Source organism: Barbus barbus (genome assembly GCF_936440315.1).
Source record: "Barbus barbus genome assembly, chromosome: 13".
Lineage (NCBI taxonomy): Eukaryota > Metazoa > Chordata > Actinopteri > Cypriniformes > Cyprinidae > Barbus > Barbus barbus.
Genome location: NC_136741.1, coordinates 21,314,835 through 21,326,808, shown reverse-complemented (window position 1 = coordinate 21,326,808; position 11,974 = coordinate 21,314,835). Strand labels below are relative to the sequence as shown.

Here is an 11,974-nt window from a genome sequence, read left to right as displayed (position 1 = left end):
TCTCCATGGGAGCTGGCAAACATCAGTTTATGATTTCGCTTTTGCTTATCCAAATCTAATTAGCTAATATTGCTGTTGTATATGCAGGATTCCCACATATTTTGAATAATTTGTTTCCATTTGTAACGCGTAATATTTTCAAATTATTCCATGAAAGTGGGAAACCCTGCATATGTAATTATTTTAAGGTCTTGCCATTTTGTTGCATTTCAAAGCTTGCTGAGTAACCATGAACAAAATCTCTTTGACTGTGACAACAACACACGAGTGACGCATTTGCGTGGTAGCATGCTGACATCACCCTATATCAATACAACAATCCACAAATACATCTGGAAGATTTCCAGTTCTCTGCCATTTTATCCTCATTTTGAAAAATTCTGTACCAACATCAAGTCACTGTTCCTCATTTCCCCCATTTAAGTTACTGTTCTCCATGTTCAGGGACTGTTTGTTAACATTATCATTCTGAATGGCCTTTTTATTTAGAGCATCTAGAGGACACTGAGTTTCCTTCTGCACATCCAGTGAGCACTTAGATACAGCGCTGGCCATCTGGCAGAACTTCCTCAGGAGAATCTCTCTCAGGAGCAGGTAAACCCATGGATCCAGAATCTGATTGAGCGAGGCCAGACGTATGGCTGTGAGAAAGAAGTTACAGTCCACCTGTAAGTCCTGGGATGAGAGAGATACAGCAGCAGAATTGCACTGATGTGAGGATGTGTGGGTAGAGATCATCTTCAACATAAGGACCTGCAGAATGGGAGGAGACACACCACAATGGCTATATTATATGAATATTGTTTCCTTTAAAATTAAGAAAAATATACATGTGCTTATAGACCTTCTCAGCAGATTTCTGTATAATTCTAAACAGCAGTTTTTTTTTTTTTTTAAATTCTGGCTAATTTCAGAATGTTTTTGCTAGCTACCAGTAAAAGTTCTTGACTCTCAGTTCCAGGCAATGCTATATTAAATCATGTTTAGTACATTGACATCAGTTTATACTGGATATGTATTAACTAAAACTGGACAAGTAATTGTGCATTTTGCATTTCCACTATTTCTATATTTAGATTACCTTTGTCATCATATAGCACCTAATATTTAAAATCACAATTTAATAACTGTTACATTTTATCTTTAGATATCAAAATGAATTTCCATTTTTCATACTCTAGCCTAACTCTAGCCTGATAATGTTAATGCTTAAAATGACTGATTACTAATTTTTGGTGATGTAATTTTTTCCAATTTATTTATGCAAACTTGTATAGAATATAAATATCTGCTATGTATCGTTATCATAAATAACATAAATATTTTCAACCCAATCCACAAAATTCTTGGTGACCCCCCCCCCCCCCCCCACACCCCCACACCCCCACACCCCCACACACACACACACACACAGTCAGAGAATATGAATTTGGATATTCCACGTGGGCCTAGTTTTGAAATGACATAACTGGGAAGAAAGGACAAGACTCAAGACTGACAAAATAGTCTTTTTTGGATAGAGTCTAGGGAAAAATCCCAGTGTAAACAGTAACTAATCTCAAATAACTGCTCAAAAACATGAAAATATAACAAGTAGTGCCCCACCAACATGTACAGTACAAGTAAAACACTTGGCCTGTGGAGTTCACCTTTACATAGGAATTCATATATTCTGTTTAATCCAATACAAATAGCAGCATTTTGTAGCTGGGCACACTTAGGTTTGAGCAGGAATGATACCATGCATGCTTTCATCTACAAGTAAGTGTATCTGGCAAAAGCTGATATGATACATACCAGTAGAGGTGACCAGCATATCAACAGCACACACATAATGCCCATCAACTGAATAACAGTCTCTGTTGTTAACCTCTCCCATTGCTTGGATGACTGGGTCGAGGTTGCCTTCGTTCTGCAACGTGTAACCAAAGCACGGATGGTCACAACATTACACGACAACGTGACCAGCAAAGAAAATATCCCCAATGCCGCAAAAGTCGTGGCAAAAAATGTATTTCCCGTTACGTTCTTGTCACCTGTACTTATAAAGCACCAAGTGCCTGGCCACTGCAAAGTATACTTCCCAACCCCAGCAATGGGCAATAAGGCAAAAAGCATAACCAGGCACCAGATGATGACCAGAACCTGCTTGGTCACGTTAGTGTTCATGTAATGTGAGTACCAGTGAGGAGCAGTGATGGCCAAGGCCCTCTCAATGGCCATGGCACTGGCTAAAAAGAGTGGACACAAGCCAAAAGTGGTCATGCATACCCCAAAGAAAGCGCACAGAGTTCCCGAAGGGTCCACGCGTTTCCATTTCAGATCTGCTCTGTACACCGAAATGACAATCGGACTTGTGAGCAGCTGGCCGAAAAGATCAGTTAACGCCAACGAGCCGATGCAAAGTAGAAACGATTTCTTCCTTTTATTTTCCTTTTTTCTGTATGCACTATAAACTAGCAGCATCGCGAGAGAGTTTCCAACCATTCCAGTGATCATCATAGTGATGGGAAAAAACACGGACACAGAGCCACAGCTGGCGCTCTTGCCAGTGTCGTCCTGTGAAGATTTGGAGAGGTTCGACTCCCACATAATGGTTCCAGCAGTCAGGTTTTGCGGCAGGACATCTGAAGACTGACATTTAGATGTCATCCTTTTTCAGGAAGATTGTTCATGGCCACAGCAGCCTCTGAAACAGGTGGAGTCCTCAGTGAAGTCCGCTTGACTTCTGTCTCACTTTGTACGCTCGGCTGTCCGAGAGCGCGCTATGAACACAGAGGAGGAGGGACCCTTATGGACATGCTCAGACAACTGAAAAATAGTGCAAGATACAAAAAGTATATCTTTACTTCAACGCAAAGGAAAAATATTGTTTTATGCAGATAAATGTTTAGTTCTTTATTTTCTCTGCTATACGGAAAATAGTACGACTTTCATTCCCAAGCGAATAGAGCACACTCGTTTCAGTATGACTAGGAATTGTCAAAAAGGACACTTCTGACCAGATGTAGTTTGTAACAATCGTTGTTGCGAGAGTGCGTAAAAGTCCTATGCCTACGAAATCTTTCAGCAGGTATACTTTTTCAAATACATTTTAGGATTAACTAAACTATGGCTTAACGTATTAAAACACTAATGATTTTGGTCATATAGGCAACTATTCAAACAAGGGATAAATAATAACGGTTCATGTTTTATTGAGTTAATCCACCAGTTCGCAGATGAATTTGAACGCAACAAGTGCCACCTAGCGCACGAAAAACGATCTTTATAAAACTATTATTAGTGTCCGCAGTGCAGGTGTATTTTTGTCCATCAGCAATGGTTAATAATTCATAAACGACAAATAAAATGTTATTCTATAAAGTAGACGAGTATCATTACTGGAGTTCTCCACAAGAAGCAGAGTGGGATCATTAAAAACATCAGTCTTTATAGGGTTTGCTTAATGTAAAAAATAGAGTCTTAGTTTAATAAAAAGGAAGAGTTAATTCAATGAGGAGAATATATTTTGGGGAAAAGGATCTTAAGCAAGACATCACCCAATGCAGTAACATGGAAAGATAAAAACAATACAAAGGTTTCAGATTAACAAGTATTTATTTATGTTGGTTACAGTTATGTGAATTTAATTTTACAGTAAAACATTTTCATATTTCATAAGAGGGAGAGTGATTATTTCACATGTTCCAAATTTGATTTGACACAGACGAGAAAACCAAACCAGTCATTTGTTATTAGTAATTTGAGTTTGTCCACTTGAGTTGATCTACAGTTTCTTAGATCCACAAATGATAGATCATAAAATTAAGAACAAACAAAAAAACCTGACAAAAAGAACACACAAAAATTTCACATTTCATCCATCTTGCCAAAAGAAAAGAAATATCTAGATAGTATAGAAAAAAAAAATACTTACCTTTAACGCACACAATTAGACAAGGCAATGTTACGCCTCAGAGGAAAAGCTCTCTATGAGATGCTGGCATTGCTGAGGTGGTTAAGCAATGTTTAAGCCATCAACATTTGTTGTGAGGAGTTTCATGTAAGATAACTATAAAACCAGCATCTGAGTACTTTTTAAATCAATATAAATGTTTTGCTAATGAACTGGTTATTCTGACGGCAATGTCTGACAATGGATGAATAAAACTACTTTTGCAATATAATTTGCATAATTTCCCAACAAAATGGTTGATCTCCAGAAGATATGCTGCATTTATAGTCACAGACTCGATGTTATTTCTCTATATACCCAATGACACTACAGACTTTACACCTCGAGTTATACTATTGAAGAGATTTGGCTAAATGTTTAAAAAAAAAAAAAAAAGAAAAAAAAAAAAAAAAAGGCAGAAAACGTTTGAGAGGAGGTTGTGAGAACAGGTGCGCAAGTATTTTCTTCCATTGAAATCAATGTGAATTCAAACAGTTGGGTAGTTGCAATAGCCCAAAACACTGGAGTTTGAAAGAAACAAAAAACAACCAAAAAAAGAAAATATACAGTTTTAGAAAGATTTGTTTCTTTTGTTAATCATTTCTGTTTTGAGCTTGAGCCAGAGTGGGATGATCCAGATGAGCCTCTGCGCCTACAAAGAGATAGAAAAAAAGAGACAAAGAGAAAAACCATGACCGATTAAGTGATTTGGTTCTTGAAATCAAAACAAAGCATAAAAAATTTATTGTACCGAGAAAAGCGCAATTTTGCCACATTGTTTAAAAAATGTACTGCTATTTCACTGAGCCCTGTGTATAATGCAGAAGTACGCCTGGTATCCAGGACACCATGTGTTACACCAAACCTTTCAGACGAGTGCGATCGTGCGCGTCTTTTTTTGCGGCCACCAGAGGAGGACCTGGAGCGACTCCTCTTCTGGCCTCCCACGGGCGATGACGAAGGGGAGCGAGACCTCTTCTTTGAGGAAGCAGAGCCCTTTCCTGATCTGGAGCTGGATCTTTCAAAGGGGATAAATAAGCATTCCCATGAGGTCAACAAATATAATTTCACCGAATACTATAAATCACATTATCAAAGGGACTGAAATGGGAGGGAAACATCCCCCAACATCTCTAAATACTAAAACTTCTTTGAAAGACCAAAACTGCAGGTCTGACCAACTGAAATTTCAGAAGATCAAAGCTGAACCCATCAGAGGGAATCAGTACAACTTACAGCCCTAATTGCCTGATAGATGTCACAGTGTTACCAGATAAATTGAGATTTTTTTTTTTTAACAAGCAAAAAAAAGTTCTTGACACCTTTGCTGAGAACAAAAAGTCAAACATTCCCAAAGAGATTAAGCTAAATCTCATTGCTCCACACAGCACCCTCATTTTAGAATTCATTTGTTTTATGGTGATCAAAAGTCGACTTCTGTTCAGACTCTGAACGACAAAGAGTTCACTACAACAACCACTGGTTGTTTATACACACGCTCTCTCCTGGAGAGTGCATGTGACCTCATTCACCTGGAATTGGACCTGGAGCGAGAGCGAGATCTGGAACTGGATGAGCTCCTGGACCGGGATCTGCAAAACACCGACATCAACAACAAAAAAACAAAAACACACAAATTTCCAATTTTTCCAAGAAAGTTAAAGATCCTCTGTTGAAAACCCAAGAAAAATAAGTGTTAAAAAGATCAGCTTTGGCTTTTTTTTAAAAAGGCTTTAAAACACTTGTTGATGCATGAATTACTAATAAATATATTGAACAGTAATGACCATCAAGTTTTATACTATCATGTCATTCAAAAAGGCAATTAAAAAATGAGGCAAAGAGGGAAAGAAAAATAAATTAAACATTAAAACAGAATTATCCGATGAGATTTGAATAAAGATTTGAGCTGATACTGACATTTGCCTGGAGTTACCCTTGACCTGTACCCTTTTACCTGGACCTAGACCGGGAACTTGAACTGGATGAGCGAGATGATGACTGTGAGGAGCCGGAGCGACTCGCTTTCTTTTCATCACTAGCATCCAAATCATACTTGGACAAATCTGCCACATCTTCTTCATCGTCATCATCCTAACAGGATTAAGATCAAAAGCACATTAAAAAAATGTGTTGGTAGGTTCATATATCAGCTAAAGCTCCAAATATTATTTTTACATTGCACCCTATTGTGATTTTTCAAATCCATTCTTTATGAGTGACTATTGCAGTAATTTTACAAACAACAGTGTGGTCAAAAGTTTCAAACAGCAACAAATTAGCGGACCACTAACACTGAACTAAAGAATAAAATCTCTTACATCAAGTTTGTATTTTGAAAGATCTCCATCTTCATCATCATCATCATCGTCATCATTGTCTTCATCATTATCATCCTTTTTTTTTGGTTCCTCTTTCTTTTCAATGTCCTTATTGCTTTTTCCACGATACTTCTTTTTTATGCGCCCAAACTGTCCAGAAGACCAACAAATTTTTAAAAAAATTAAGTTTATATGTTAGTAAACTATACGCATTGTGAAAATGTCATCAGTGTACTTAAAATAAATAAATAAAAAGAATTCCCACTAACCTCATCATACTCGCCATCAGACTCCTCTCGCTCATTGTAGACTAAATTTTCTCTCTCATTGAACCCTCCACCATATCCTGTTACATGCATCAAGCATATGACATTAAACAAAGACTCATAAGGTTGCAGTCAGTATGCAAAAAAGTTCATGCTAACGTTCCATTTTGAACAAAGGCAAAGCTATACCTGTCCTTTCCTCTAATTTGGCATATTTAGGGGTGTTACACATGTTGCACTCTGATCTTCTGGCCCAGTTTACATTGCCACACCTAGATTTAAAGCAAAAACAAGTACAGCTATTAATAACACTGGTATATTAGGGTCTTAAATTCATAAGCAAGAGAATGAGAAGAGGGCCTTTGGGTTATTTACAAGAGCGGCCCAACTCTCAATAGTGGTATGAACTATTGATTGGCCTTCTTTTAGTCTGAATCTCCCTTCAGAACTAAACAAGAAAATGGGTGATCAACCTAAAGAAACAGAAAAAAAAAAAAGAAAAAAAAAAATCCATTCTTGTCCATTTTAGATTCATTACATGTAAAAACATTTTTTTTGTTTTAATTTTGATGATTACAGCGTACAGCTCATGAAAATCAAAAATCAGTATCTCAAAATATTAGAATATTTACATTTGAGTTTCATTAAACGACCATCTCTACAGTATAAATTCAGGGTCTCTCTCGTTCTTTGAAACCACAATAATGGAGAAGACTGCTGACTTGGCAATGATCCAGAAGACTATCATTGACACCCTCCACAAAGAGGGTAAGTCACAGAGGGTCATTACTGAAAGGAGTGGCTGTTCACAGAGTGCTGTATCAAAGTATATTAAATGCAAAGTTGACCGGAAGGAAGAATTTGGGTAGGAAAAGGTGCACAAGCAACAGGGATGACCGCAAGCTTGAGAATACTGTCAAGCAAAGCTGATTTAAACACTTGGAAGAGCTTCACAAGGAGTGGACTGAAGCTGGAGTCAGTGCATCAAGAGTCACCACGCTCAGACGTCTTCAGGAAAAGTGCTACCAAGCCACTTCTGAACCAGAGACAACGTCAGAAGCATCTTACCTGGGTTGTGGAGAAAAAGAACTGGACTGTTGTGCAGTGGTCCAAAGTCCTCTTTTCAGATAAATTTAAATTTTGCATTTCATTTGGAAATCAAGGAAGAGTGGAGAGGCACAGAATCCACATTGCTTGAAGTCCAGTGTGAAGTTTCCACAGTCAGTGATGATTTGGGCTGCCATGTCATCTGCTGGTGTTGGTCCACTGTGTTTTCTGAAGTCCACAGTCAACGCAGCCATCGACCAGGAAATTTTAGAGCACTTCATGCTTCCTTCTCCAAGCTTTATGGATATGCTGATTTAATTTTCCAGCAGGACTTGCCAAATGTACCAAAAGCTGGTTCAATGACCATGGTGTTACTGTGCTTGATTGGCCAGCAAACTTGCCTGACCTGAACCCTATAGAGAATCTATGGTGTACTGTCAAGAGGTAGATGAGAGACACCAGACCCAACAAAGCAGATGACCTGAAGGCCGCTATCAAAGCAACCTGGGCTTCCGTTACACCTGAGCAGAGCCACAGGCTGATTGCCTCCATGCCACGCCGCATTGATGCAGTAATTCATGAAAAAGGAGGCCCAACCAAGTATTGAGTGCATAGAAATGAACATACTTTTCAGAAGCCTGACATTTGTTTAAAATATCCTTTTTTTATTGATCTTATGTAATATTCTAATTTTCTGAGACACTGAATTTTGGGTTTTCATTATCTGTAAGCCATAAACATCAAAATTTCAAGAAATAAAGGCTTGAAATATTTCACTCTATGTGTAACGAATCTATATAATATACGGGTTTCACTTTCTGAAATGAGTAACATAAAATATTGACCTTTTTCACGATATTCAAATTTATTGAGATGTACCTGTACATCTGTAATCCAAATATAAAGCTCAGCGAGCCTGTATAGGATGGTGTAGACTAATTACTTTACTTTAAGTCATTTAGCAGATGCTTTTATCCAAAGCGACTTACAAATAAGAAAAAGTAACTAAAACTAAAAGTTAACACTCTGTAAATACTCTAATTACTAACTAATCAACTTTCACAGTTTGCTTTATGTAACAAAACATTTAGTTGTGATACAATGCATACATGTGAAATAAATGAATACTTTTAATTTTGAATTCAAATGTTGTTACTTGGGCGTATTGTTCATAATATAATTCTTTTTATTTTGTTCAGGCTTCTTCCGTGTTGTATCCAAATTGAATGCATGACTTTGTGTTAATGAACTGCGGTCACACTAGACTGAGCATGCAAAATTGTTATGGACACTGCCTTGTAATATGACATCATACTCATTTGCGTCTTTTTAGAAAGATGACTCATTCAACATATAATACATCCAAAACGTAAAAATGTGCAATCTAGTCCACAGTACTGCAAAGATGTAATTTTCTATTGGTTCACCAAACTTGAACTTTGGTATTCAGTGATATTCACATGAGCTTGTGTTTCCTGTCGCCTGCATTCGCAAGTCTACGAATGGAAGTCAATGGAACAAAAAGTGTCGGGTGACTGGCCCTTCACAGGTACAAGTTTCCCAGATGCACATAAAGGAAGAATTTGGTTTGATTTCTCTAGTGGAGAAAATGATTTCTTAGGGATGGAGCTTTAGAACCAGGCCTGCCAAAACCACAATTTAGCAATTTATGCTAAATAGGAAAAAGCGGTTGAATTATAAGCAGCACTGCTCAAAAAGCTTTGTGACGTGTCACTTATTTTTTTTACTTCAAAATTTTCAACTGAACCGACCCCATTCATTGCTTTCCATGACAGGATATCATTACACGTTGTACATTTATTCTGCTCCATTAAGCAGGTGGAACAGTGTGGGATTCAAATGAGAAGTAAAATATGAAGAAGTCGGAAGGAATGGTTCTCTTTAATGTCACTGAAACGCATGTAGAAGAAATACTGTCGATGCAGAAGGGTAAGAATGGCTGAAACATTGCACTTCCTGACGCTGTATTCAACAGATACTTCTTGTGATATTAAGAATTTTTAATGTATTTATAATGCACATTCGACGTGTGATTTTATAGCAATACCCACGTTTTGCACTGCCAATCGTTGGCACTGAAGAGACCTCTGCTCTTCTCAGCCAGGGTCTTTCCAATCTCTGTTCCCCCTGCTTTCATAATCTTTGCTTCAGTTGCCTTTTCTGTTTAAAGAAAATTGGCTAATTAGTTTAGACATATCATGAAAAAATACTGTAAGCATGGTGCATGTACTGATACTACTTTTTGTGACACACCCCTATTATACAAAACGCAATGACAAACAACTGTAACCCACTTACCCCTGCCACATCTGTTACAACTCGTTCTTCGGGCAAAGTTGACATTTCCACACCTATTACAAAGGCACAACTGGTTAGGTCTCTAGACATTATAAGCGTCATTCAACACTCGTGCACACAAAAAACAGGCCAACTCACTGACCATTAGTGCAAACACTGAAACAGATGAATAATATATAGATTTCCCACCCCCACACAAACATTTCACATAGCACAAGCCAAAGGCATTGCAACTACTAGTGAAGTTAGTTAGCAATCTGGATTTAGCAGACTCGTGCACAGAGCTACTGACTAGTTAACGTTACTCGCTTAACCTAAGACTTATGAGAGTGTAATTTAAAATACTTTGATTACCAGTGCTACAACGGAAAGAAATGAATATAACGTTTAATTTGGTTAAGGAAAATGAAATGAACGCGTTTAATAGCGGTTACAGGCCCATTCACACACTATAGCCGTGTGCTAAAGCTAACAAATGCTATGCTAACAGAAACGTGTGATCTTCTCTCAGCCAACATGATTTCCCCCCCCAGAGGGTTTACCTCCTAAGTAATGCAGATACATGCTTATATTAATTATTGGGCTTTTAAGTAAAACATTATACAGCGAGTCTTACTTTTTATCAGGACAAATCCAGTCTCCGTCGCTAACACGAAAACTCTTCCCCGACATGTTCGTCTTCTCAGCTGCCCCCGCCACAATTCAGCCGGAGAAATGAAGAACTCTTTATGAGTATTGATATGTAAGTTATTTATTACACCAATACTAGCGTTTGAACCTAAAAGTACGGCAAAACCAACACTTTACAGAGTGTGAAAGAGCGTATGCAGGAATATGTGCGCTACACTGAAAGACACACGGGTTGCGTCTCATTATCTAACCAGCTCCCTACCTAGGCCAGTTTAGCACATGATACGCGGAATCCAGACGTCGAGTGATGCTGTCTAGATAGGTGGCTCGCTAGGTTTTGAACCACAGCGACAAATTTGACGTGCAGCAGTACTAGCTCCAGTTATCATTACATACGTGCAGTGAAAACTAATTGAATTGATTTCTAAATGAATTCAATTTATCTAAACTACGTGTGACAATTCAAACAGATGATGAAAGCAGAAAAAACACATTCATTTTATTTCCCTGGATCATTTCATTTATTTTTCAAATAATAATAAAATAAGTCAATATAATAACAAACAAGACATAATATTTTGCCCAAATGCAGTATAATGAAAATGCAGTAGGCTATAAAGCCTATTATTCTGTATGCACATGCTTTACAGATCTTTAAGATCATCTTTACAGTATCTCTATTACCTCTGTAATCTTTTTTAATGTTTTGTTGTCTGTTTTAATGTTGCTACTGGATACCTGAATTTCCCCTTGGGGATCAATAAAGTATCAATCAATCAATCAATCAATCAATCAATCAATCAATCAATCAATCAATCAATCAATCAATCAAGTAAAACCAAAGACTAATTACAACGACGACATAAACTACTATAAAAAGGCCTAAATAAAAGCTATTTAGATATTATTCTCAGTAATTCTCATAATTGGACATATATATATGTGTTTTTTAATTCAATGCCATAAGAAGGTATAGCTACACCTATTTAAGAGGTATTATGTAACATTATTAAGAACATTAGCTGCCAAAAAAGTTTCATAGCCTACATTTCAGTGCTTTTAAAACATTACATTTTCAGAATTTATATATAAATCTTTATAAAGTAAGAAATAAGGTTAGCAAAGACTTCACTTCTTTTTATGTATGTGGTAGCAAAATAAATTTGTACAGTGTAATTTTATTTACTGTCTAAAATGTCATTTTGAAAATAAAGAAAACGCATCAAAGACACAAATGTCAATCATACACACAGTTTTCTGTTATTATAGGTTTCTAAATTCATCTAAAATAATCTTGAGTAAATATAATGATAAAACAAACACAAAAGTTCCTGTGCACAAAATTAACGTGTGAAATGTTCAGCCAAAATCTTTCCATAACTGCATAAATATAGACATTATTTAATCTCTTCAAGTTTTTACTTTCTCACTTTTGCTTTAAATGTGTCCACTAG

The 11,974-nt window shown here is 37.0% G+C and overlaps 2 protein-coding genes across 5 annotated transcripts; both read right to left on the bottom strand.

Moving 5' to 3' along the window:
* Window positions 1-396: 396 nt before the first annotated feature.
* Window positions 397-2,652, bottom strand: LOC306878850 (prostaglandin E2 receptor EP3 subtype-like; the record flags this gene model as incomplete). Its single annotated transcript, XM_079431413.1, has 2 exons — window positions 397-753; window positions 1,798-2,652. The coding sequence occupies 2 exons, from the start codon at window positions 2,650-2,652 to the stop codon at window positions 397-399; spliced, it is 1,212 nt and encodes a 403-aa protein (XP_079287539.1).
* Window positions 2,653-3,581: 929 nt separating this feature from the next.
* LOC306878918 (zinc finger Ran-binding domain-containing protein 2-like) lies at window positions 3,582-10,972 on the bottom strand. Of its 4 annotated transcripts, XM_079431522.1 has the most exons (11): window positions 10,783-10,972; window positions 10,507-10,576; window positions 9,891-9,943; window positions 9,644-9,752; window positions 6,714-6,796; window positions 6,528-6,604; window positions 6,259-6,408; window positions 5,895-6,031; window positions 5,470-5,529; window positions 4,803-4,955; window positions 3,582-4,589 (listed from the first exon to the last, which is right to left on the bottom strand). In XM_079431522.1, exons 2-11 carry the CDS (start codon window positions 10,560-10,562, stop codon window positions 4,535-4,537), a joined length of 933 nt encoding a protein of 310 aa, XP_079287648.1. In that variant the 5' UTR covers window positions 10,563-10,576; window positions 10,783-10,972; the 3' UTR covers window positions 3,582-4,534. The 4 variants fall into 4 exon arrangements, with proteins under 4 accessions (XP_079287648.1, XP_079287647.1, XP_079287649.1 ...); XM_079431521.1 differs by lacking the exon at window positions 10,783-10,972 and having other exon boundaries at window positions 10,507-10,780; XM_079431523.1 differs by lacking the exon at window positions 10,783-10,972 and having other exon boundaries at window positions 4,803-4,949; window positions 10,507-10,780.
* Window positions 10,973-11,974: the final 1,002 nt, after the last annotated feature.